Below are 26,912 nucleotides of genomic sequence, written 5' to 3'. Positions count from 1 at the left end.
TATGAAGAAAGATTTGAAAAATTGGGGCTCTTTTCTTTAGAACAGAGAAGACTATGGAGTTATTTTATAGAGAGGTGTAAATTATAAAGGATCAGACAAGAGCAGATAGAAACATTGTTTCCAGTGATTGAGAGGTCTAGGATAAGGGCACATAGACATATGATTAAATCTAACAGATTTAGGACAGAAAGGATGATGAGGCTGTGGAACGCGCTACTGGAGTTAGTGATTGAAGCAGAGACAATGGCCGGCAAATTCTTCACAGCCCCTTCTGTTTCCCGCTGAGTTTCCGTTGCACTTATGTTGATGGAACAGCAGTAGTGTGAGGAATTTCCTGACCCATGTCAACACTTAAGAACAGGTTAGATCGGTGTTTGAAAGAAAATGGAATAAAGAGATATGAGAACTGGGTGGGCACATGGGAATAGGACTACTGCTCATGTGGAGGATAAACATCAGCATGGACTAGTGGGACCGAATGGCCTCTTTCTGTGTTGTAATTTCGATGTAGCGCCATGTTCTTCTTTGGATAATGCCATGGAATCCACCTGAACAGAAAGTTAGGGCCTTGGTTTAACATTTCATCCGAAAGGTGGCACTCCAACAATGCAGGACTCTCTTAATACTGCATTGAAGTGTCCTGAGTTGAGAGCAGTTTGAATCACCACCTTCTGCCTCAGTGATGAAAGTGTGGCCATTGAGCCAAATTAACACTTGGAAAAATTAAATTTCAGCAGTAGAGAGCTCCCATTGTTTAGAACGTGCTTTAAATAGGTAGAATTAGTAAATAAGTCAGTGATTCCCTTATAAATGATTAACACATAAATAAGATCAATAAGCAAACACAAAAAAAATTACATCTGGTTTTTATTTGACTGTGTCAAAGCAATCATTCACTAAAAAAGTGTTTGACAAAGAACCAGCCATGTACAGCAATTTGTTAATGCTGCAAAAGGCCACATATTCCAAATTTCCCGGTGACAATACATCTTTCCCCATTACTGAAAGTTCTGTAGATATAATCTAATAGTAAAAAGTACCATCAATGCCAATACAGAATGAAAACATTAGAAAGATTGTTTTCATGATTTGAGCAATAAGATGAATGAAAATGGGCAGCATTTTAATAATGTGACTTTAGAACCCTATAATAGGCTAAGTAGTTCAAGATAGATCTGTTCCAAAAATTTTAAATCCGGCCAAGCCAGACTTCAAAGGATCCTGATTTTTTCCAATGGATGTTGTTCTTACTCATTTCCTTAGTGCAAGTGAAACCACTGCAATAGAGAAGTATTATCCATGCTAACAAGCCTGGCTATTGGACCAGGCTGAAGCTGAATGTGAGTATGAGTCAGGCAGAACAAACATGAAAAAAATTAGACTGCAAGCTGCAATGAAAATTCAGCCCATGCAGGGGTTTGGTCATGATAACAGACCAACTCAAGCCTGTGGAAATTATGCTTTAAAGGCTCAGTTTCAAATATAAATATCCTAGTATCAATTGAAACCATTCATATATAACATCTCGAGACCGGTATATATATAATGCCTCATTGACAACACATGGTCATTGTTTGATCACAAGTGTAAGACCCATAACTCATAAGTGCAGTAACTGTGAGTTACGAAGGTCTTCCTCATGAATTAAAGAAGCTATTAAGTTGGACCATCATTCAACATGATATTCTAATTATTACATGGGTTGGGTTTAAAAAAAATCAAATCAATTATTCTGGCACACCGTTTTACCCACAATCTAATTTCACATGTAAAATACTAACATTTAGAACTATAAAAATATCAACCATACCCAGAGAACAATACCTGTTCTACTGAAAAAATAAAGCAGTTTTTATAATAATGCAAGTAATGATTTAAATACTAAAAACTGTAAAATAGTTTACTAAAATTTTCTTTCAAAGAAAATAATTTTTGAAGATATTATAATTTAAGACATGTTTGGCTATAACTGTGGCCTGCAATGTTGAACAATGTACAAATGGTCCTAATTACATTTTGTCACACAGTTTAATTGCTGTAAAAGATGACTGCAAAAGGATCCTCATACAGTCTGCTGCATTTCTCTGCTCAATTTAGAGCCCATTCTTGGTCAATTCATGGGCCCCATTCTCATCTATAATCAGCGGAGGTCGGAAGTCTCGTCCTGCAACATATTTATCCAGACCCTGTAACATAAATTTCAGTTTTAATTCCAACAATGGGACTGTGCAGTTGTATGAGAAGTAGGAGACTACTGCCATTCAGGCCAAATTAAAAACATTCTCAGAGGGACAGAGTGGTGTTATGGGTTAGAACAGTGTCCTGTCACTTCTGGGTTGAAATTAAGCCCAGACTAAAGGAAAAGTCTCCCTCTCTGCCTGCCATCTAGAAGTGAATATTGGGAGCCTCAAATGAGCTCCTGGCAGGGGTGAACCTATAGTAAAAAAAACTCCGCACAGTTCAGAACAATTGGCAGTAACCTGCCAATCTCAGAGAGGTCAAAAGGATAGCTGGGCTGGAAACACTTGCTTTCGAGGGCATTCTTCTGACACAGGGGTTAAGGAACATAATGGATTGATTTCCTCTGTACTCTTCTGTGTATCAGAACTTGTTCAAATAGAAAGGGTTTACAATTTTTCTGTAAAGGAAATAATTCCCCCACTGTTAGAACAAAGCAGAAAGGAACTTTATTTTGCACATGACCCAAGACATTGTGTGCATGAACTTGGATTGCTCGATATGGATACTGGGGAACTTTCATTCTTCTCTGGCAAGCACTGAAATTTCTGAAAAACATGACATTTTCTACTTAAGTGTTCTATATTAGACATTCAGTGCTTACTCCCGTTGCATTTTCAGTCAGTTCAATTAATTGTTGATCGAGCTAGAAGAATCTACAGTATATTTACACTGTCGATACTTTGAACAGCTTGAGCAGTTTTTGCTGTCTGTGCAACACAGGACAACTTTTTTGGTCTCTAATAGCCACCTTTAAGCATGATGCAGTTGACCCTTCCAAACTCAGCTGGCTTCCAGCGAGTCCATTGCAAAAACTCCATCCAAGGACATCCAAAAATTTGACACAACTATATTAATTAGGACCTGCAGTTACACTATCTTTCCATACCACTATAAAATGAGGGCGGGCAATAGTGGTACAGCACAACTTTACATACATGGTTCAAGTTCCACTTACTAGAGTCTTGATGAGTGCAAAAGACAACAAGAACAATGGCTTTATTCTCAGATATTCGTCGGGGAAAAAAAACTATGTTTACCATGCAGTAGTTGGCATTGTTTGTAGACAGAGCGAGAGAGACATAAGAACATAAGAGTAGACCATTTGGCCCCTCGAGCCTGCTTCGCCATCCAACAAGATCATGGCTGATCTTCTACCTCAACGCCATTTTCCTGCACTATCCCCATATCCCTTGATGCCTTTAATATCTAGAAATCTATAGATCTTTGTTTTGAATGTACTCAACAACTGAGCTCCACAGCCCTCTGGGGTAGAGAATTCCAAAGATTCACCACCCTCTGAGTGAAGTAATTTCTCCTCATCTTGGTCCTAAATGGTCTACCCCTTATTCTGAGACTGTGACCCCTGGTTCTAGACTCCCCAGCCAGGGGAAACATCCTCCCTGCATCTACCCTGTCGAGCCCTGTAAGAATGTTGTAGGTTTCAATGAGATCACCTCTCATTCTTCTAAACTCTAGAGAATACAGGCCTAGTCTACTCAATCTCTCCTCATACAACAATTCTGCCATCCCAGGAATCAGTCTGGTGAACCTTCGTTGCACTTCCTCTATGGCAAGTATATCCTTTCTTAGATAAGGAGACCAAAATTGTGCACAATACTCTAGGTGCAGTCTCACCAAGGCCCTATATAATTGCGGTAAGACATCTTTACTCCTGTACTCAAATCCTCTTGTAATAAAGGCCAACATACCATTTGCCTTCCTAATTGTTTGCTGCACCTGCATGTTAGCTTTCAGTGATTCATGTACAAGGACACCGAGGTCCCTTTGAATATCAACATTTCCCAATCTATCACCATTTAAAAAATACTCTGTATTTCTGTTTTTCCTACCAAAGTGGATAACTTCACTTTTTTCCACATTATATTCCATCTGCCATGTTCTTGCCCACTCACTTAGCCTGTCTATATTCTCTTGAAGCCTCTTTGCATCCTCCTCACAACTCACATTCCCACCTAGTTTTGTGTCATCAGCAAACTTGGAAATATTACATTTGGTCCCCTCATCCAAATCATTGATATCGATTGTGAATCGCTGGGGCTCAAGCACCGATCCCTGTGGTACCCCACTAGTCAGTTTGCCAACCTGAAAAAGACCTGTTTATTCCCACTCTCTGTTTTCTGTCTGTTAACCAATTCTCAATCCATGCCAGTATATTACCCCCAATTCCATGTGCTCTAACTTTGTTCACCAACCTCCTGTGTGGGAACTTATCGAAAGCCTTCTGAAAATCCAAATACACCACATCCACTGGTTCCCCCTTTTCTATTCTACTAATTAAGAACATAAGAACATAAGAAATAGGAGCAGGAGTAGGCCAATTGGCCCCTCGAGCCTGCTCCGCCATTCAATAAGATCATAGCTGATCTGATCCTAACCTCAAAACTAAAGAACACAAGAAGTAGGAGCAGGACCCGGCCACTCAGCCCCTGGGCCCGCTCCGCCACCCATAGGGCCTTGACCGACGAACTCAGCTTCATGTCCAATTTCCTGCCCGCTCCCCGTAACCCCTAATTCCCTTTACTTCTAGAAAACTGTCTATTCCTGTTTTAAATTTATTTAATGATGTAGCTTCCACAGCTTCCTGGGGCAGCAAATTCCACAGACCTACTACCCTCTGAGTGAAGAAGTTTCTCCTCATCTCAGTTTTGAAAGAGCAGCCCCTTATTCTAAGATTATGCCCCCTAGTTCTAGTTTCACCCATCCTTGGGAACATCCTTACCGCATCCACCTGATCAAGCCCCTTCACAATCTTGTATGTTTCAATAAGATCGCCTCTCATTCTTCTGAACTCCAATGAGTAGAGTCCCAATCTACTCAACCTCTCCTCATAGGTCCGCCCCCTCATCCCCGGGATTAACCGAGTGAACCTTCTTTGTACTGCCTCGAGAGCAAGTATGTCTTTTCTTAAGTATGGAGACCAAAACTGTATGCAGTATTCCAGGTGCGGTCTCACCAATACCTTATATAACTGCAGCAATACCTCCCTGTTTTTATATTCTATCCCCCTAGCAATAAAAGCCAACATTCCGTTGGCCTTCTTGATCACCTGCTGCACCTGCATACTAACTTTTTGATTTTCTTGCACTAGGACCCCCAGATCCCTTTGTACTGCAGTACTTTCCAGTTTCTCGCCATTAAGATAATAACTTGCTCTCTGATTTTTCCTGCCAAAGTGCATAACCTCACATTTTCCAATATTGTATCGCATCTGCCAAATCTCCGCCCACTCACCCAGCCTGTCTATATCCCCTTGTAGGTTTTTTATGTCCTCCTCACTCTCTACTTTCCCTCCCATCTTTGTATCATCTGCAAACTTTGATATGTTACACTCGGTCCCCTCCTCCAAATCGTTAATATAGATTGCAAAGAGTTGGGGACCCAGCACCGACCCCTGCGGAACACCACTGGCTACTGGTTGCCAGTCCGAGAATGAACCATTTATCCCAACTCTCTGCTTCCTGTTAGATAACCAATCCTCCACCCATGCCAGAATATTACCCCCAATCCAGTGATTCTTTATCTTGAGCAATAATCTTTTATGTGGCACCTTGTCGAAAGCCTTCTGGAAGTCTAAATACACTACGTCCACTGGCTCCCCTTTATCCACCCTGTGTGTTATGTCCTCAAAGAACTCAAGCAAATTTGTCAGACATGACTTCCCCTTCATAAAGCCATGCTGACTTTGTCCTATTAAATTATGTTTATCCAAATGTTCCGTTACAGATGTTAGGCTAACTGGTCTATAATTTCCAGCCTTCTGCCTACTACCCTTTTTAAATAAGGGTGTTACATTAGCAGTTTTCCAATCTGCCGGGACCTTTGCTGAGTCCAGAGAATTTTGGAAAATTATTACCAAAGCATCCACAATCCCTACTGCCACTTCCCTCAAGACCCTAGGATGCAAGCCATCAGGTCCAGGGGATTTATCCGCCTTGAGTCCCATTATTTTACTGAGTACCAATTCCTTAGTGATTTTAATCGTATTTAGCTCCTCCCCCACTAGAGCCCCCTGTTTGTCCAGTGTTGGGATATTCTTAGTGTCCTCTACCGTGAAGACTGAATCAAAATATTTGTTCAGCATTTTTGCCATCTCCATGTTTCCCACCATTAATTTCCCGGTCTCATCCTCTAAGGGACCTACGTTTGCCTTAGCCACCCTTTTTCTTTTTATATAACTGTAGAAACTCTTGCTGTCTGTTTTTATATTTTTTGCTAATTTATTTTCATAATCTATCTTCCCTTTCTTAATCAATCCTTTCGTTACTTTTTGCTGTCTTTTGAAGACTTCCCAATCTTCTATCCTCCCACTAAGTTTGGCTACCTTATATGTCCTTGTTTTTATCCTTGTTTTACATCCTCAAAGAACTCCAATAGGTTTGTCAAACATGATTTCCCTTTCATAAATCCATGTTGACTCTGTCAAATCTTATTATTATTCTAAGTGTCCTGTTATCACATCCTTTATAATAGATTTTCTCTCTCCCTCCTTTCTTAAATAGTGGGGTTACATTTGCTGCCCTCCAATCTGCAGGAACCATTCCAGAATCTATAAAATTTTGGAAGATGTCAACCAATGCGGCCACTATCTCTATTGCCACCTCTTGCAAAACCCTTGGATGCAGATCATCAGGTCCTTGGGATTTATTGACTTTCAGTCCCATTAATTTCTCTAGTATTTTTTTTTACTAAATACTAATTTCTTTCAGTTCCTCATTCTCACCAGACCCTTGGTTCTCTAGTATTTCTGGGAGGTTTTTTGTGTCGTCTTCTGTGAAGACAGACACAAAGGGCTCGATTTTCGCACCCCCGAGCGGGTGCGTTCATGGCGGGGGGGGGGGCTGCGAAAATCGGGGATTCCCGGGGCTGGTCTGGAGCCCGGCTCCAACCCACCCACTTCCGGGTTCCCCAGAGATGCGCTGACATGTGCGCGCAGCCCTCACATGTGGGACTCTCGCCGGCAATTAAAGCCGGTGGGGTGCCACTTAAAGTACTCATTAAGGCATTTCAGGTCATTTAGAGACCTGATTAACATAACATTTTAGGAGGGGTGGGATTTTGCAAACAACTGGGACTGTTTCCCGGAAACACTCCCAGTTCAAATGGACGTGTTGCAGCTATCAGCCTGTGGCAGCTGCAAAGGTCCATTTGACAGGTGGGGGAGGGGTGAGAGTGGGGAGACCCTCACTCATTGCAGGAGCCCACTCTGTCACTTTGGACAAAGTTTGGCCTCCTCCACCCTCCTCCTAACAATCAAATTCATAAACTTGCACACTTACCCCGGTGTCCAGACACATGTGGACCTTGCGGACCCCCTCAAATGTACATCTTCTGGATGGGGGCCGCCGTAGCTGCAGTCATGACCTCCTCAGAGGGCGAACAGCATCACCAGCCTCGCCGGCCACCTCTGACACGTGGAGCCTCACAACACAGTGCTGTGACACATCCACCTGCACAGTAGGAGGGAGGGCAACGGCAGGGAGGACAACATCAGAGAGAGATATGGCGCAGAGGGCACTACCCTGGCCACAGGGTCTACAGACCGAGGCTCAGCTTCCTGGACCTCTCTGAGCAGCAGTGCACACGGAGGCTCAGAGTCACTCGACATGTAGTCGTGGACATCTGCAGCCTCCTTCATGCTGAGCTCCTCCCGGCTGGCCCGAGCACCATTTTCTTACCGGTCGCTGTCAAAGTCACCACTGCCCTCAACAACTTCTCCTCCGCATCCTTCCAGGGTGCCACCGGGGACATTGCCGACGTCTCTCAGTCGTCTGCACAAAAGAGCCCTGCAAATACACCTACATCCACTCTGCAGTGACACAATGGGTGGCATAAGGTGTGGGTCTTCATTGTGATCCTCAGGAAAGGGCATTATTGCACAAACCAGACAAGATTGGCAAAGACGTGGCAGTAGTGGTGACAATATAATGTTATGTGAGTTGATCAGAAATGAAATATAGGTAAAAACCATGACAAACCCTCAAATACCCTTGTGCATTCCCTTCATGCTCACGACACGTTTGCCTTACGCTGCCTACTGCACATATGTGATGCATGCCCTGTTGCTGCAGCACAGGTAGTGGCAGGTTGGGTGAGGCTGACCGTAAAAGAGATGCATGAGAGGGTGAGTGTGAGATAGAGCCATGAGATTGTATGAGGATTGGGTTGAGTGGTAGTGGTGGGATGAGTACTGGCGAGGTGAGTAAGTGCAGGTAAGATGAGGATGAGCTTTGAGTGGGTGTGAGGAGTGATGTGACAGAGTAGTGTTGGCAGTGCAGAAGGAGATGTGGGGTGGGGGCGGTGATGTGGCAGACGGAGTAAAGGGGAATGAGTAAGCGTACTCACTTCGGCTGACCTACTTAGGTGATTGAAGCGCCTCCTGCACTGTACGCAGGTGGGCGATATGTTGGTGGTGCAGGTGACCTCCTCTGCCACCTCGAGCCAGGCCTTCTTGGTGGCAGAGGCAGGCCGCTTCCTCCCGCCCACCGGGGGGGAAGATCTCTGTCCTCCCCCTCCTCACCCCATCCAATAACACCTGGAGTGAGGCATCATTAAACCTGGGAGCAGCCTTCCCCCTGGGCTGCTCCATGTTGTAATTTTTCCTGTTTCCTGCAGCATCAGTCAGTGGAGGACTGCCCCTTTAAATAGGGCTCCTCCAGCTGACAGTCTATGCTGCGCATGCGCAGTCCACCCGCTGCGCAGCTTTCCAGCGCGAAACCTGGAAGCACAGGTAAATGGATCCAATTAGCCTGTGATTCCATGCGGAGCACCCCGATTTCACTGGGTGTGTCGACCCCCCGCTGCGAACCCGTCGCCCTCCTAATATCGGGCCCAAAGTATTTGTTTAATTTCTCTGCCATTTTATTATTCCCCATTATAAATTCTCCCGTCTGTCTGTAAAGGATCCACATTTGCCTTCACCAGTCTTTTCCTTTTTACATACCTATAGAAGCTTTTACAGTCCATTCTTATGTTTCTCGCTAGTTTACTCTCATTCTATTTTATTTTATTTTCCCTTTCTTTATCAATTTCTTGGTCCTCCTTTGCTAAATTCTAAAATGCTTGCAATCCTCAGGCATACTGCTATTTCTGGCAACTTTACATGCCTCTTCCTTTGATTTAATACTATCTTTAATAGGCTTGGGGAATTGGGCTTGGTAGGGGGAAAGGTGGGTGACTGGGGACTGGGGGCCGGAGAAGAGGGTAAACAGGGGTCAGGGGATGGAGGATGGGAACTCGGGGTGGGGGGAAAATAAAAAGAGATGGAGACTGGGAAATGAGGGTCAGGGCATTTAGGCTCAGGCGGGGGGAGGGAGGGGGGGGGGGGGAAAGAGGGAGATGGGGGATTGGTGTGGGGTGAGGCCCAGCATCTCCTGCAGATCTGGGAGCAGCAATCGCAGCAACATGGATGAACAGGGGTGACACAGAGAGGAGCAGCCTGTAAAGGGGTGAGTGAAATTTGGGGACTTTACTCTGGGTAAACAGAGAAAGTATGTCTTCTCTATTTGGGGAGACAAGGGTGGCAGAGACAGAGGATTCTCACCGAAAGAACCAATAAGGAAAGGGAGAAGGTAGGTTTTTCAACTGAGCTCTATTAGACCATGGGATTCTTCACCACAAGTGGCTATTGAGGAAGAGACTAGAACATTGTTTAAAAGGGAATGGGATAGGATAGTATTTGAAAAGGAAAAATATAAAGATCTGGGGGAAAATGGGGTTACAGGAGAGAGTGCCAGCACCAGCACCAAGGGCCGAATGGTCTCCTCCCGTGCTGTAATATCTATCATCACAGCACGGATGGATTTCAACGCAGGTAAGCGTGTGATCATCCATTTTGGACCAAAAATAGGATAGATCAGAGTATTTTTTAAATGGTGAAAAGCTAGGAACAGTAGAGGTCCAAAGAGATTTAGGGGTCAATGTACATAGATCACTAAAATGTAGTAGTCAGGTACAAAAAATAATCAAGAAGGCTAATGGAATGTTAGCCTTTATAACTAGAGGGCTAGACTATAAAGGGGAGGAAGTTTTGCTACAGCTATACAAAGCTCTGGTTAGACCACATCTGGAGTGCTGTGTACAGTTCTGGGCAACACACCTTAGAAAGGATACACTGGTCTTGGAGGGAGTGCAGCACAGATTCACCAGAATGTTACCAGGGCTCTAAGGGTCAGATTATGAGGAGAGATTACATGAACTAGGTTTGTATTCCCTGGAATAGCGAAGGTTAAGGGGTGATTGGATAGAGGTTTTTAGGATTTTGAATAGAATTGATAAGGTAGATAGAGAAACTTTTTCCACTGGTGGGGAAGTCTAGGTCAAGGGGACATAACTTTAAAATCAGAGTCAGGCCATTCAGGAGAGAAGTTAGGAAATACTTCTTCACACAAAGGTTGGTGGAAGTGTGGAACTCTCTCCCACAAAAAGCAGATGCTAGCTCAATTAATAATTTTAAATTTGAGATCGATAATACCTTTGGCTGCAAAAATTTAAAGGATATGGAGCCAAGTTAGGATACAGATCAGCCATGATCTCATTGAATGGTGGAACAGGCTCGAGGGGTTGAATGGCCTACTTCTGTTCCTACATTCCTATTCTATGAAAACTCTCCTTTATTGAGTTCGAGCCGAGGGAGCGGTTTAGAAATGATGGTGCTGAGCTGAGTTTAGGATGATATACTCTATGAGCAGTACCCCAAACAGTGAAACCACTGCCCTTTGCGCGGTCTCGATTTGGGTCCGGCCAGTCTGTATCAGCCGGTTTTGATGTGTGAAATCGAAGTACAGATCAGCTCTCATGGAGGCTCCCAGTTAAGTGTTGCCACCTTCACACAGAACATGAGTCCAAACCAGAGTCCAAGGAGATAGGGAGATGGGGCCTATTAAAAGTGGCCTCAACTGGAGAGCCTGACAGCATCTTGTGCAGTTCAGGGGAATTCTGGCTGTAGTTGCAGGATGAATATCAGTGGGTTATAAGATTACCACTAGTTACAGGTAGGATATCAGTAGTAATTACACCTATTACTGCCAGTTATATATAGACTATCAGTGCATTATTGAATTACTGTTGGTTACGAGGGAAATCGGAGTGGCAGCAGTTACCGGCACAATTTCAGTGAGTTTCTATTAGTTACTGGTGGAAACAAAATTCCTCCCATCTCTGGCTTCCATGTTGCAAATCCCTCAAGTACCTTCGGTTTTCCCTCTTCCCCACCCTTGGTTCCCCTTCTGTGCCTGCTCGCAGGTGGCCTCCTGCTTCTTGGAACTTCTCATACAACAGTTGCTGCGAAACCAGGACCCAACCTTTATAAGGTAACGGCAATAACATTTGCAGACATCATATGATCAGATGTCACATGATCAATACCTCCAACCAGAGCTGGCAGCCCAATCAGAACCCCTCAACACTGCAAGAAAAAGATTGCTTCACTGAGATGAGAGTCACCTCAGGCCTCTGATGCTCATGGGGAACCTTCACAATCACAGACTTCTCAATCTTGTCTCACTCAGGGAGCATATAGTTGTAGTAGTAGTAGTAGTGGTAATAGTAGAAGATTAGCAGGCATAAAAGATAGACACGGCTATAAATAGTAGTTATAGTATGGGTGTGTCTGCAATGATTTTAAACTTTTGTGTAATAATTGAATCTAATTACTTGTACCATTAGCATCTTCCTGTGATTTTGGTCTGTGTAATTCTTTTACTTGTAAATAAATCTGACTGCTATTTTTTTTAAAATTCATTCTCAGGATGTGGGCACACTGGCAAGGCCAGCATTTATTGCCCATCCCCAGTTGCCCTTGAGAAGGTGGTGGTGAGCCGCCTTTTTGAACCGCTGCAGTCAGTGTGGTAAAGGTGCTCCCACAATGCTGTTAGGTAGGGAGTTCCAGAATTTTGACTCAGTTACAATGAAGGAACGGCGATATATGTCCAACTCAGGATGGTGTGTGACCTTAAGGGGAACTTGGGGGTGATGGTGGTCCTATACACCTGTTGCCCTTGTCCTTCTAGGTGGGTTTGGGATAGGACACACTGCAGCCATGGTATGCCGGTGGTAGAGGGAGTGGATGTTTAAGCCAGTGGATGGGGTGCCAATCAAACAGACTACTTTGTCCTGAATAGTGTCACGCTTCTTATGTTGTTGGAGCTGCACCCATCCAGACAAGTGGAGAGAATTCCATCAGAAGGCTGAGGGGGAACCCGATAAAGGTCTTTAAGATAATGAAAGGGTTTGATAGGGTAGACGTGGGGGAAATGTTTCCACTTGTGGAGGAGTCCAAAACTAGGTCATAAATATAGATAGTCACTCATAAATCCAACAGGGAATTCAGGAGAAATTTCTTTACCCAGAGTGGTAAGAATGTGAAACACACTACCACAAGGAGTAGTTGAGGCAAACAGCATAGATGCATTTAAGGGGAAGCTAGATAAGCATGTGAGGAAGAAAGGAATAGAAGGGTATGCTGATAGGGTTAGAAGAAGAGGGTGGGAGGAGGCTTGTGTGGAACAAAAACGCTGGTATAGACTAGCTGGGCCGAATGGCCTGTTTCTGTGCTGTAGACTCGACGTAACAATCCAGACTTGTGCTTTGTAGGTGGTGGAGGCTATGGGGAGTCAGGAGGTGATTTACTCGCTGCAGAATACCCAGCCTCTAATGCCACTGAATGTCATGGGCAGGTGGTTATATGCTGTCTTGTTGGAGATGGTCATGCCTGACACTTGTGTGGCACCAATGTTACTTGCCACTTATCAGCCTGAGTCTGGATGTTGTCCATGTCTTGCTGCACACGGGCACAGACTGCTTCATTAACTGAGGAATTGCGAATGGAGCTGAACACTACGCAATAACAACATTATGATGGAGGGAAGGTCATTGATGAAGCAGCTGAAGAAGGTTGGGCCAAGGACAATGCCCTGAGGAACTCCTGCAGCGATATCCTGGGGCTGAGATGATTGGCCTCGAACAACCACATTCCTTTGTGCTAGGTATGACTCCAGCCACTAGCAACTGTCAGACAACATGATACTTATCGCTTTTCGGAGCAGACAGGAAAATGTGGGGGCTCTCTCATGCAGTTGCTGGTTCTTTATAGTCCTGTGGTATGCTATCCTATTCACTGCACTTACAAGGGTTCAGGTTTCGGTTTATAGGAGGTTTGGTCTGATAATGGAAACTACTTTTTTTGCTGTGAAGTTAAAAGAGTTGGAGGAAGAACATGTCTGTCCCAATTTAATCATCATACTGCACAAATACATTTCAGAATTCATCTTTCAAAGCCAGTAATTAGTAGTTGTAACAAAATGGTTACAAAAATGGCCTTTAAACAAGTGGAAAAGATTTGCAATAAATCCCATATGTCTCAAACAGGAAGAGAAACATTCTCCAAACTCTTTTAATTTCCTCACTCCCAGATATTGCCAGAATTTGTCTTGATAATCTTGTGCCAGATTTAGTATAACAACTGTGAAGACTCTTGAATGAACTGTAGGACACTTGCTGTTTGAGCTAAGATTCTTTTAAGTTCATAATTTTGAACAGTATATAATATTAGATTAGGACAGTCATTGATTTCTGAATTTAAAATACATTATAACCCAATTACAGTTCCAATTTTAAGTTCCAATTAATTTAACTTCAATTAACTTACAAAATAATATACTGTAATTTGCTCTTCCCAATGCCCAAAAAATGGATATGCCCCCCCCACTCGCCAGCACTCCCACTTTCAGAATGTAGAAAGTGAGGCGCTGCTATCTCCACGTGACTCAAGAGCATTGCTTGCAGAGGCTGCACTTGACAAAGGAAGCCATTTATGCCACAACCTGCAACCTGATCAATGGTCCACTTCCATTTTCCCATGGACAACTTGCAGCATCATGACCGGGTACTGCAATTTTAAGAGTAGCAGGGTTCCCCAAGATCAAACGAGCTATAGATTGCACGCATGTGGCTAAAGGTGCTCTCTTGACCAATCCCATCACTTACAGCAATGCCCTCAATGCCCAGCGCATTCGGGACAGCAATACTGCATCATGCAAATGAATGTTCACTTTTCTGGCAGCTGCCACAATATCTACATTTTAAGGCAGTTCACCCACACTCTTTGACCCAACAAGGCAAGCTTCTGGGTGGATCTGGGGAGATCAAGGCTACCCGCTACCGCAAAGACTGATGATACGTGAAGTTTACCAGGACACCAGTTGAACATTGCTATAACAAGATCCATTTTGGCACCAGTCATCATAGAGCATAAAAATGGAAACCTGAAGGCAGTAGATAGCTGTTTGGACTGCAATATATTCTGACTAGAGTCTCAAGGATTGTGCATGCTACACAACTTTACCTTACAAAGAGGTCTCCTTACTAGAGAAGGCAGGCACCCAAAGGCAGCGGGAGGAAATCAGCCAAAGGAACAACAGCAACCTGAAGAGGATATGGAATCATTTAATTCTCACCGGCATGCTGCACGTCCTGAATGGGCATCCTGCTACAGCTCACCAGCTCCAAACCAGTGCAATATTGGGTGGCTCGGATGCCACCCAGCCTGTAGGTAGGTCCTTGGGGAGAAGGAGGCGAACGCGGAGGGCGGGCGACCAGTGTATTTTTGTGGAGCCAGGAGCAGTACTGAAAATTGCAATGGGGGTCCTAACTGCGTCATAGGACCCCTAGTTGGATACATCAAGAGGCCTACCGCCTGTACCAGGTAGGCACTTTAGCCACTCATGCGAAAGCACCTTTAAAAATGGTGGCAGCTAGAGCTTTAGCGTCAACAGGGAGGTACAAGCCTCATTTTGAGGCTGTTACTGTCCCGTTAACGCCAAGTTGGCCAGGTTAAAATCGACCCCAATGTCCGGAAGCAAATAGCAAAGGAAACATGCTCCAGTTGTACTGCCTAATGCACATGGATGCAGGCCCAAAAATAGTTCATGGACCTTGTCAGAAGGGGAAAGGTAGGGCAGTGGTTGGCTATGTTTCTCACCAAGAAGCTGATTGCTGTGTGCACGTCAATACCTCAATCTCTCTTGCAGAGTTCTTGAAAGCCTCCTGTCTTCAATCCTCGTCTAGAAGCTCCTAAGATTCCATTTCTCTTTACCTACATGAAGCACATTTCTCTCGTAGCAGACTCACCCTTTAAGAATGGGCTTTTTCAATGCAATCCAAGTTTAATTTCTAAAGGTGAAAGCAGACCACAACACAAGGCCTCATTTGGTAATGTTGTGGGGTGGGGGGGGGGGGGGGCGGAAAGCCTCCATAAGGGACTCCAATTCTTTCAAGGGGATGACCACGGAGAACAAACAGGAAGGCAAGTCCCTGCAGGAGGTCAGTATTCCGAAACACCTTCCAGAATATTGCAATATAACATTCTACCAGAAGGAATCTCACACAATGTTTCCAGAAGCACTAGAAACATATTCTTCTCACGTCTTTGCAAGTTCTCCACAGAGCTGGTACCTCCTGGACCTTCCTGATGCTAGCCTCCGGAGAAATAGCAGCCCACCTACCACCACATGAATGCATTTGTTCTACCCACTCACCGCAGAAGGATTAAAATGTGCAGGACTTCACCACCGTAGGTTTCTTGGCTAACTATGCTACTTCATAGAAGGTTCATTAGATCAAAAAAGATTTTCAAAGCTGTAATTCCTTAGCTTTATCTAAAGCCTGCTAGACTATACTACATTTGTTGTTGCACTTTATAATATTTTCACACAATAATTCTTTACAATTACAGAATTCACCAAAATAACCACTTCCTCTCTCTGTTAAACAGACTCACCTCTCCAGCATAAGATACAAGTGCAGAAATTTCACATTTGATTGGAAGATCTGTCAACTCCTTCAGACTGAAATGTAAAATATGATTTTCAGCAACTTATTAAAAAAAACTCACCCAACAAATACTAAGTCTTCTTACAATCTATTCACAATTCTTTCATAACCACCCTGTACAAAATAGTACATGATAAAGCCTGAAAGTGAATTTTAATAGGCTTTACAAGACCAAGTTAAACCAGAAAAAGATAATTGGATTAGAATTGTAAACAACTGTATCCCCCATTTGGGGGTAGTTGGAATTACATGTGTGTATTTACATACCAATTTTATGTCACAGAGCAGTGGTTTCTGCTCCCCTGTGATGCTAAAATTAAGCAATCTCTGTCACTATGGGTCACAGTGGTAGCAAAACCCCCAACTTGAGGTTTCACACCAATATTGCAGATCTCCGATTGCAACCGTGATCTTCTGCAGATGGATCAAAACTGCAGAATAGTAAGTGGAGGGAATATCTCCCATTGAGCATGTTAAAAATATCAAATCAGCTTGCAATTTAGAATGACAAATGAAAACCTTGTTTTAATAATAACTGTTTCCTTATACCTAAAAAGTCAGTTATAAGAAACGCGATAATGTTAGAACATCAAAAGGATTGAAGTTCATTTCAGTATCAGGAAGATTGGGTTTGGAAGAACCACTGTAAATCAAAGTGAAACCCAAAGCAAATTTGGGAGCAATTTTGCTTTCAGTTAACTTTTTGGAGTATCAATGCACTCTCTAATCCACTTTTCTATTCAATAACCCTCTACACTAAAGGGATCAAATAACCTGTCATTTTAAAATGGGACTTTGATTAATGTATTTGTGGATAGATTCTTTAGAAGACATAGCACTGCTGAATTAAAAGCCAAAAAACAACCAATACTTAAGTTAACATGCTAAAAAACATTCATGCATGCAACCCTTGTTTCATGTTAGTATGTGCCTTTTCACCGCCAATCTAATAAGGCCAGCATTTACCTGCAACTGCCAATGTCTAAACCCAGTTGATACATTAAAGGACTGCACTATGAAAACATGGGCATGGACTATTCTCTTGTGCTCAAGGGCACTATCTGCACCCTGCAGTAGTATATCATACTTTTTTTTAAATCAAATTTTTCACGAGAAACAATGACTATGAATATACCATCCTAAAAAATATGGGTCAAATCCAATATTTCAGTGGTTTGAGGAGGAGGTGTACACCCACAAATGGAATGATAGCAAACAGTGAAACATCAAGCAAAATAAAAATAAAGTGCAATGGATTGTCAAATTAAGAACAAACCGTAAAAAAGAGCAAGTCTGTTTTGGTTTCCTGATTTTTTGAAAATCAATTTGGATAAGTACAAGGTAACTTTGCATTACTTTTGCTTTGTCTAAAAGGCAGACTGATGAGCTGTAAAGAATATAGAGTTCTTATAAAAACTCAGATCAGATCTGTGGGTGACTACCCCTCACTGAGCACTGACTCATTTACAGTGTAGCCATAAGGGGACATGTGTTCTGCTGCATTAGAGGCAACTCCTACAGATTTCTTTGTACACAATACAGGGACAATAAATTTGCATAACAAAAATAGTGGACCCTACACAATCTACATATGCCCTTTTAACCCTATGGCTATCAGACTTTCAAAGGATAATGTTGCTGTTTATAGCAGGGAGTGAGACTACCACAATTAAATATATAAAACATGCTAATGGAATCTTATTTTGCTTTATGAGCATTTACACACTGGCAGTACAAAGAGGCAAGTCTTTCCCTTCAATCTAGAGTGTGCTTTTAGTCAGCATCAAAGCAGCCAAGACCCATCACCATGCATTAAACTGAACCCAAAATATTTACTTGTCATTATCAACAGCAGTGACTGCTTCTGACATTCCAGTTGTTGAACTGCCACATGGGAAGAAAAAGTGAGTTAATGGGAAAATAAAATGCAACAAAACCACAATGTTACAAATCAATTTGGGATTGAAATAAAATTGAATCATCAAAGACCACCCTGTACAAAATAGCACATGATAAAGCCTGAAAGTGAATATTAATAGATTTTGAAAGACCACAATAAAGGATGGATAAAAAGATTTTCCCTCCCCATACGCTCCTAAGAGATCATGCATTTTTTTTTAAACTGGGGTAATAAACTAGACTGGCTAGTCTACTGTCCAAATGAGTTTGAAAATAGACTCAAACCACACATTTCTATATCAGACACCTCAAACAGAATGTAGGCATCATAAAAATGGTTGTAAATAATTAAACATAGCATTCAGTGCTCCTTAAGTTTTTGTAAAAATTATAGATTAAAGTTGTAGATTTGTTGGATTATATTACATAGATTTGCATCAATTTATCTGCATCCAGAACATACAGAAAGTGCAATGCAAATCCACATCATTTAGGGGAAAAAAACCCTCAAAAGTTCAGCACTTTTATCCACTAGCATTACTTTACAAAAAATGGGAACGTGAAGTTCAAATTGCTATAAAATATGCTAAAGGAAACTTTAAAAGGAAAACTCACACCAATATTGATGTATCCTATGGTTGGTTTCCTAGGAATCTGGAAAATTTATGAGAGCTCAGAGAACAGTGAAAGTCCACCGTGAACTGATACCACATTGTGTACATAGGGATTGCTAAACTGAGATATGAAATAGCCACACAGGCTTGGGAAACATATTTTACACATTAACAGTTGTTAAAATTAACTTAACTGGGAAGCTATATTGAAATAAAAACTAAATGTCATAGTTTATATTTTATAGTTTATAGTCATATGACTGTGTTATCAATGATAGCCACTTTTGTGTGAATGTAAAACCACACATCAACTACATGTAATGTACAGATAGCTGAGCCTAGATTTTTTGATCGCCGATAGTTTAACTCTGGTAATAACCCATTTATTTTCAATAGTTAATGCAGCTGTTAAAAGATAATGCCAATTTGAAAATCTAGACTTTGGTGTCCATACGGATAACCACTATTGACAAAGACGCATCCAGTGAATTGGAAGGCTGTAATCCAATCTCAGAGTTCAGATAATAGTTACAAACTCTTCAAATAGATTACTGCCTTGAAATCTCTGTCTTTTTCTCTCATATTATACAACAGTCAATATTCCAGGTGCTGAAGCTTATGCGATCAAATATGGCTGTGCTATAGCAATATGTTGATGGCATATTTACAAGATTCAGGAACAAAAAGTGTAGGGTAGATGTAGACAATAAGTAGCCTTTGATACAGGTGTAAATGGGGTTTCCGCTGATCTACTGCCAATGTTACGGCCGCCGATCGGCCCAAGAAAATTCCTGTTATTTTCAATTTTATATAAACAGATGAGTAGTGATGTAAAACTACATAGAAGATGGAGGTACACATTGGAAGTTTGAAAGGGGAGGTTTTATATTTTGGAAATGTGATACATTTATTTAGATAGGAATTAATCTGCCACACCCAAAACATCAATAGATTGTTTTTTTATATATTCATTCTCAGGATGTGGGCATCGCTGGCAAGGCCTGCAATTATTGACCATCCCTAGATGTCCTTGAGAAGATGGCGGTGGGCCTTCAGCCTGAACCACTGCAGTCCGTGTGGTGAAGGTACTCCCACAATGCTGTTAGGTGAGAAGATCCAGGATTTTGACTCAGCGACAATGAAGGAACGGTGGTATATGTCCAAATCAGGATGGTGTGAGACTTGGAGGGGAACTTGGAGGTGATAGTCTTCCTGTGCACCTGTTGCCCATGTCCTTCTAGGTGGTGGAAGTCACGGATTTGGGAGGTGCTGCCAAAGAGAAGTACTCTATAGTAGAAACTTTGCTTAATTATACCTGGGAATTGCAGGGATCCTTGTTCCATTTTCATCAACAAAGTACCCGCCTGCATTTAGCACCCAGCGATGGTGCAGGGACATCAATGCATGCCGTGCTGTCGTAGGCGTGTCTTTCCCGTCCTGACTATCTGCATTCTTCAACGGAGAAAACTCATCTTCTCGCAAGACTTCGAACACCACGAATTTCCTACGAAAATATACTTTAATCACTTTTATGATGCTGAAACTGTTAAAATTACCCTCACATTGGGTGCTGTATTCAGAACCATTTCCAAAGGAAACCCAGTATACAATTCTTGAAAATATATAGTAATTATAGGTACGTGGGAAAGCTTACAATAGTCCAAAACCATTGGGTAATGAAAGGTTACCTTGTTTCTGCACTCCCCCTAGAAATTCAAACTATTAGATAATTTGGTACTAGCCCCCTTATCTACAAGAGACTCTTACCTGCGATATGGGAAGATTTAAAATCGGATAAATGAATTGGCCGAGTGAGAAACAATGTGCACTTATATGGTAAAAGTTGTAATGAGCAACTAGAACAAGCCGTGTATTCAAGGTTGTCAGTCCTGGGAGCCCTGTAGTTATGTTTATTCCTTTAAAAAAAATCTCAGATGAGTAACAAATGAAATTTGTACGTATAGGAACAATATCAATTAGGGTGTAACGCGAGGACAGAATCAAAAGAAAATGATTGATCAAATATATGTGCATTGGATGAATGAAATACCCTATTAAAGGCCAATCCTAGATGAGACGAACTCTAGTGGTCAATGTAGAAGCCAACATAACCACTAGAATTAAGCTCAACCGAGGTCTAGAACAGGGAAATAAAAAAATCACTCCCATCTCCCAATAGTAAATCATTTCAAGCAATAACAGGTCCATTCATAGGGAATAAAACGAGGATTGCCAACCTTTGAGATGAGATCAGTTATATAGGCCCCCAAAGTAAAACCCTTTCAACCCAGTGCTTAAAGTTGTCAAAAAAAAACTGCTGAGTCACTAAAAGAATAGAATCCAAGAAGAGGATATCATACTCTTCCCACCCAAAAGTCTAGAGGTTTTGCACTTTTTCCCCCCTTTTGGATGTAAAAATTATGAATTTATAACTGACAAAAAAAAACTAATACTTGCCAAAATCCTGGCATCTACCAATTTAAAGTGGTGTCCGCTGCATATGGGCATAAAAGCAGTAGTGTATCTCAGGAGTTAGGTTGGTGATCTGACTCTTAAGTGCACTGAAGCCAAGACCATATCTAGTAGGAAGTCTCAACACTTGGCCTTCACACTGGATATAATATAACTCCAATCGACAGCATGGGCACTTCAAACTTACCTTTATATTATTTTAATATTAGGAGAGAGAGCATGCTGTCACCCCTGCTCTCCTAACATTAAAAATGAACCAGATGGGGAACACAACAACTCATATGCAGCCAGCAGTGCACCTAGGATCTGCTAGTTGCAAAAAATACAATCAAAATTGTTTTATTAAAAGAAATGAACAGGCTGAATGTGACAAGACTATTTTCAAAACCAAAGGATGTGACTATAAGCTAGAAAAAACATGAACTAAACATAACCTGAGGAATTGCTTTTTCAAAGTTGGCACCAGCTGCCACCTAGTGCTATGAATACTGACTCAGTACAGTTCAAAATGTTTCTCCATTCAGCATGAAGAATGGGAGTGTAACATAAGGAGGAACGACACAAAAATGGTCAGCAAAGATCCTGAAAGAGAAACTCAGTAACAAAGTGTTCTGGATTGTGTTAATGTTTTTTTCCGATCCATAGCAATCTTATGAATCACATTTAATACTGGCACGAGAATAGTTTGCACTCTAAATAAATGGAAGTGCAAGCGGCACAATGGGATCGCAGAAGACATAAATAAGTCAAAGTATTTATCCGGCAGGCTCTCCCAATGGCTCAAAGGGCTGCCTGGTGTGTTAATGAATCTTACAGTCCAGGGAGGTCCCAGGATTGGGTGAGGTTCTGCTGCTCAAAGCTCCTCACAGTTGAATAGCTCGTCAACATTCATTAACTAGACTCAAGCAAAGAATGGCCACTTAGCCGAGGTATTATAGGAACCATATTACTGCACGAGTCCCTGCTTACAGGTGGAACAGAAAATAAAAATGTATTAGGACGACTTTGTTCACTACAAGAAAACTTACTTCGAAAACTGAAAGATGTCAAATACAAATTTTTCCATCTTGATTCCATTAGGTTTGTCTGGTATAATTTGCTGTCCCTGATCATCAACATAAGGAATTTTCTTCTGCGCAACATGATGCCGCAACTGAGGCTCATGAATTCTGACAGAGAAATACAAAATGTGGACTCATTCAATAAGTCAAAAATTTACATAATAGATCCCGAAGCCAATCATACTTTGAACCCAATATAGAATCATAGAAGTTACAACATGGAAACAGGCCCTTCGGCCCAACATGTCCATGTCGCCCAGTTTATACCACTAAGCTAGTCCCAATTGCCTGCACTTGGCCCATATCCCTCTATACCCATCTTACCCATGTAACTGTCCAAATGCTTTATAAAAGACAAAATTGTACCCGCCTCTACTACTGCCTCTGGCAGCTCGTTCCAGACACTCACCACCCTTTGAGTGAAAAAATTGCCCCTCTGGACCCTTTTGTATCTCTCCCCTCTCACCTTAAATCTATGCCCCCTCGTTATAGACTCCCCTACCTTTGGGAAAAGATTTTGACTATCGACCTTATCTATGCCCCTCATTATTTTATAGACTTCTATAAGATCACCCCTTAACCTCCTACTCTCCAGGGAAAAAAGTCCCAGTCTGTCTAACCTCTCCCTGTAAGTCAAACCATCAAGTCCCGGTAGCATCCTAGTAAATCTTTTCTGCACTCTTTCTAGTTTAATAATATCCTTTCTATAATAGGGTGACCAGAACTGTACACAGTATATTAGTTGTTTTACAGCAACTTACTCAACAATGTCCTTTAAGAACGGCAGCGTAAAGAAATGGTTGCATATATTCCCTGCATTGAATGTTAGACGTCCGTCAGGATTCCTTTTCTGCGCAGTAACCAGGGTGATCTCACTGTATTCTACAACTTGATATAGGCCATTCACTTTACATACAACACCAACAGCCTCTGTTGGGTTTGTCTTTTCTACTACCTGAAATTAAAAACAAAAAGTATAAGTACCCAACATTCAGTGCTGCTCTACTGGTTCACTCAATAACAGAGAACTCTAATATTTCATGGTTACAGGGAATAAGGTTAATAAACACTGAAATTTAGCCAAGAATGAACAAATTGAATATTCCCTCTTTAAGCTTACTTATTACTCTCAATTTACACAATATTAAGTAAATCTCCCAGGTTTATTTTGAAGCTGGTGTTTATTTTGCTAACATCAAATATTTGAGATTTTTAAAGAAAAAACTACTGGGACCTAACACAAGTGCACACCCTGATTTAAAACAGCCACCTGCACAATCACAGCAGGAAACATGCGATGAAGATGTTTTGTGCTCATTCTTTTTCTGGGTAAAACATTTTTTAAAAACCCAATATTTCCTTGGGTAACATTCTTGCGATGATTCACTTCCCCACCCCTCCCCCTCCCAAAAAAACAAGAAGAACTGGACAGCCTGGAGATATTAGGCCCAATTCTAACTTGATTCATCCAACAGATTCAGAGCGGTACAGGCCCTAAAACGGGAGTGCTGCATTTACTGCCACATTCTGGCTCTGAAACGTCTTCCACCGACATTATTTGTCCAGGTGGGTGCCTCAATAATTATGCAAATTGGAGTCCTATGATGTACACAAAACCTCGATTGCAATTTCAAGATACAATCGGATGGATCATGCGCCGGGCACATTCTGCCAATTTGTACCGGGTGGTGAGCAGCCTAATCAGCAGCCTTTAAAGGTTGCAGCCTATGCACAAAATGGCCCAGGATATATCTATTTCTTTTGGTGGGGCCAGGAGGACCAGGAATGTGGGCTCACAAAAAAATCTGGGGCTGCTGTCGGTTCATCCTAGGCACCCCACCACCCCAATTGCCTTCTTTCCCTCACCCACCCATGGACTGTCACCCATTCTCCTCAGGTAGTTAAAATCAGCCTTATTGGCATAACAAAACAGCTCAGCTAATAATCTTTGACTTTTAAAGGATGTGATCCCATATCTAAATCAGATCATTTATTCAGTGCAGCAAGGAAAGAAAAGAAAAAAAGGAAGAAGAAAGAAAGGAGTCTTCCATCTATTCAGTTGAGAAACACAAAACCTAGTCTATGAGTGATCTGGCCTCACAAACCCATGGCCTGGCATCATAAACCACACCGGGAGGCAGGTTAATATGCCACATAAAAAATGATGAATATGCAGGACTATATTCAGGTTATCAATACACCAGCATACATTTTATTTGCTTTCATTGTACGAGAGAATGCACCTCTCAACACTGTCAGGTGATAAGCTCAGATTCCAGCTGTTGCTATGTATGTCCTCTTGATAAGCCATGTACCATGCTGTATATATTTTTTTTAATTGTTCATGGGATGTGGCCGTCGCCGGCAAGGCTAGCATTTATTGTCCATCCCTAATTGCCCTTGAGAAGGTGGTGATAAACCGCCTTCTTGAACCACTGCAGTCCGTGTGGTGAAGGTTCTACCACAGTGCTATTAGGTAGGGAGTTCCAGGATTTTGACTCCAACCTTTAAAGGCTGCTGATTAGGCTGCTCACCACTGGTACAAACTGGCAGCGTATGATCCATCCGTTTGTACCTTGAAATTGCAATCGAGGTCTGTGTACATATTAATTTTCTTTCATATATGAAAAGCTTTCCATTTTGAGTACCAGTTCGAGATAATTATCACGTATCTAGTATTTAAGACACGCTTTAGAATCATAAGCATAGAAGGAGGCCATTCAACCCAACGTGCCTGTGCCGGCTCTTTTAAAGTGCTATCCAATTAGTCCCACTCCCCTGTTCTTTCCCTATAGCTCTGCAAATTATTCCTTTTCAAGTACATATCCAATTCCCTTTTGAAAGTTACTATTGAATCTGCTTCCACCACCTTTTCAGCCAGTGCATTCCAGATCATAACAATTCGCCGCGTAAAAAAAATCTCCTCATCTGCCCTCTGGTTCTTTTGCTAATTATCTTAAATCTGTGTCCTCTGGTTACTGACCCCCCTGCCAGTGGAAACAGTTTCTCCTTATTTACTCTATCAAAACCCCTCATAATTTTGAACACCTCTATTAAATCTCCCCTTAACCTTTTCTGCTCTAAGGAGAACAATTCCAGCTTCTTTAGTCTCTCATTCCTGGTATCATTCTGGTAAATCTCCTCTGCACCCTCTCAAAGGCCTTGACATCCTCCCTAAAGCATGGTGCCCAGAATTGCACACAGTATTCCAGCTGAGGCCTAACCAGTTTAGCAAAGCTTCCCCTGCTTTTGTACTCTATGCCTCTATTTTTAAAGCCAAGGATCCTGTACGCTTTTTTAACTTTCATGCATATTTTTTATGTTGATAATGGTGGGCAGCGACTTATACAATAAAACTTGTAGACAAATGGCAATTATATAATGGGAAGCAAAAAGATAGAAGAACTTGCATTTATATCGCGCCTTTCATGACCTCAGGACATTCCAAAGCGCTTTACAACTAATTAAGTACTTTTGAAATGCAGTCACTATTGTAATGTAGGAAACACGCCAGTCAATTATCACACAGAAAGGTCCCACAAATAGCAATGAAACAAATGTCCAGATCAATTGTTTTAGGTGTTGGTTGAGGGATAAATGTTGGCCAGGACATCGGGAAAACTCACTTGCTCTTAGTGCTGTGGGATCATTGACATCTACCCAAGAGGGCAGATGTCTTATGTGAATAAGTTATAAACTGGATTGTACCGTAAGTTCTCAGTGCCAAAGGAAGGTGAGTACTGTACAAATATATACACGTACCTTGGCTCCGCAGTCAGCTTGCTGCTTCACACAGAAGCCAATGAAGGTTGGATCTGCGACTTTAACGAGAATGTTGTCCACACAGTACACATGAATATAGCCAATGCCTCGATCTTCCATATTCTTCACAATCTCCTTATTTCCAAGTGCTCGGTAAAGGCCCCCATTCCCATCTGTGAAATAGGATACTTTATATATACCCCAGCAGCTCTTGGAATGTATACAGTACAACTGCAAGCTTCAAATTCTTTATATCTTGAATTTGTAATTTGTTTGAAAATTCCAAAAATGAGGATGAAAAAAATACCACTGTAAACCAACAAAAAAAATTGGACAAATGTTGGACAATGGCTGGTAAGCAAGGCTACAGCGCCACTAGATGACTGCTGGTGGTGTTGCAAGAACATGTGGTTCTGTTAGCTCAGTAAGGCCAGCTGCAGGTATTTAGTGATACAGTTTGTACAGCTAAAGTTAAATGCCAAATTTAAAAGGGCACCAAGGGTTTGCGAAGCATTAGAGGTAATGATATAAATCTCAACAGAATTGTCATCACCTCATATTATTGCAAAAAAAATGGCTCCTCTTTCTCAAAAAGATAGGGCCCCTTTACAGATTTATAATACCAAAATAACATGGCCACAAAGGGATCCACTGTGCCAATAATATTCATGATATTTACATCTTCAGATTTGTTTGATATATAATCGGGTAATCTGGCATTTTTAAAAAGATAATATTCCCATTACTTGTCTTACAGACCTGTGAGTGGGCAAAACTACAGCAGATGGAGTTCAATGTGGGGAAGTGAGGTCATCCACTTCAGAACTGAGAAAGACAAACTGGAATAATTTCTTAATGTTAAGATATTAGGATCTGTGGAGGAGCAAAGGGATTTAGGTGTCAATGTACACAAATCACTGAAAGCTAGTGCATTGCTACAAAAAGTAATCAAAAAGGCTAATGGAATGTTGGCCTTTACCTCAAGGGGGTTGGAATACAAAAGTGAGGAAGTAAT

General features: G+C 41.9%; 1 protein-coding gene across 3 annotated transcripts in view; it reads right to left on the bottom strand.

Moving 5' to 3' along the window:
• Positions 1 to 850: 850 nt before the first annotated feature.
• The window catches only part of uap1 (UDP-N-acetylglucosamine pyrophosphorylase 1), a 61,288-nt gene continuing 35,226 nt past the window's right edge, over positions 851 to 26,912 (bottom strand). For 2 of the 3 annotated variants that reach the window (XM_067990671.1, XM_067990673.1), the window contains 7 exons: positions 25,898 to 26,070; positions 22,897 to 23,090; positions 22,103 to 22,243; positions 19,918 to 20,106; positions 17,926 to 17,973; positions 16,037 to 16,103; positions 851 to 2,186 (listed from right to left, as the gene is read on the bottom strand). In XM_067990671.1, the coding sequence (XP_067846772.1) occupies positions 2,094 to 2,186; positions 16,037 to 16,103; positions 17,926 to 17,973; positions 19,918 to 20,106; positions 22,103 to 22,243; positions 22,897 to 23,090; positions 25,898 to 26,070 (905 nt within the window). In that variant the 3' untranslated portion in view covers positions 851 to 2,093. The remainder of the gene's footprint in view (positions 2,187 to 16,036; positions 16,104 to 17,925; positions 17,974 to 19,917; positions 20,107 to 22,102; positions 22,244 to 22,896; positions 23,091 to 25,897; positions 26,071 to 26,912) is intronic. The other variant, XM_067990672.1, reaches the window with a different exon arrangement.

The sequence above is a fragment of the Heptranchias perlo genome, chromosome 9, assembly GCF_035084215.1.
Source record: "Heptranchias perlo isolate sHepPer1 chromosome 9, sHepPer1.hap1, whole genome shotgun sequence".
Taxonomy (NCBI): domain Eukaryota; kingdom Metazoa; phylum Chordata; class Chondrichthyes; order Hexanchiformes; family Hexanchidae; genus Heptranchias; species Heptranchias perlo.
The sequence above is the reverse complement of the archived record's forward strand: the minus strand, read 5'-3'. Positions and strand labels throughout refer to the sequence as shown.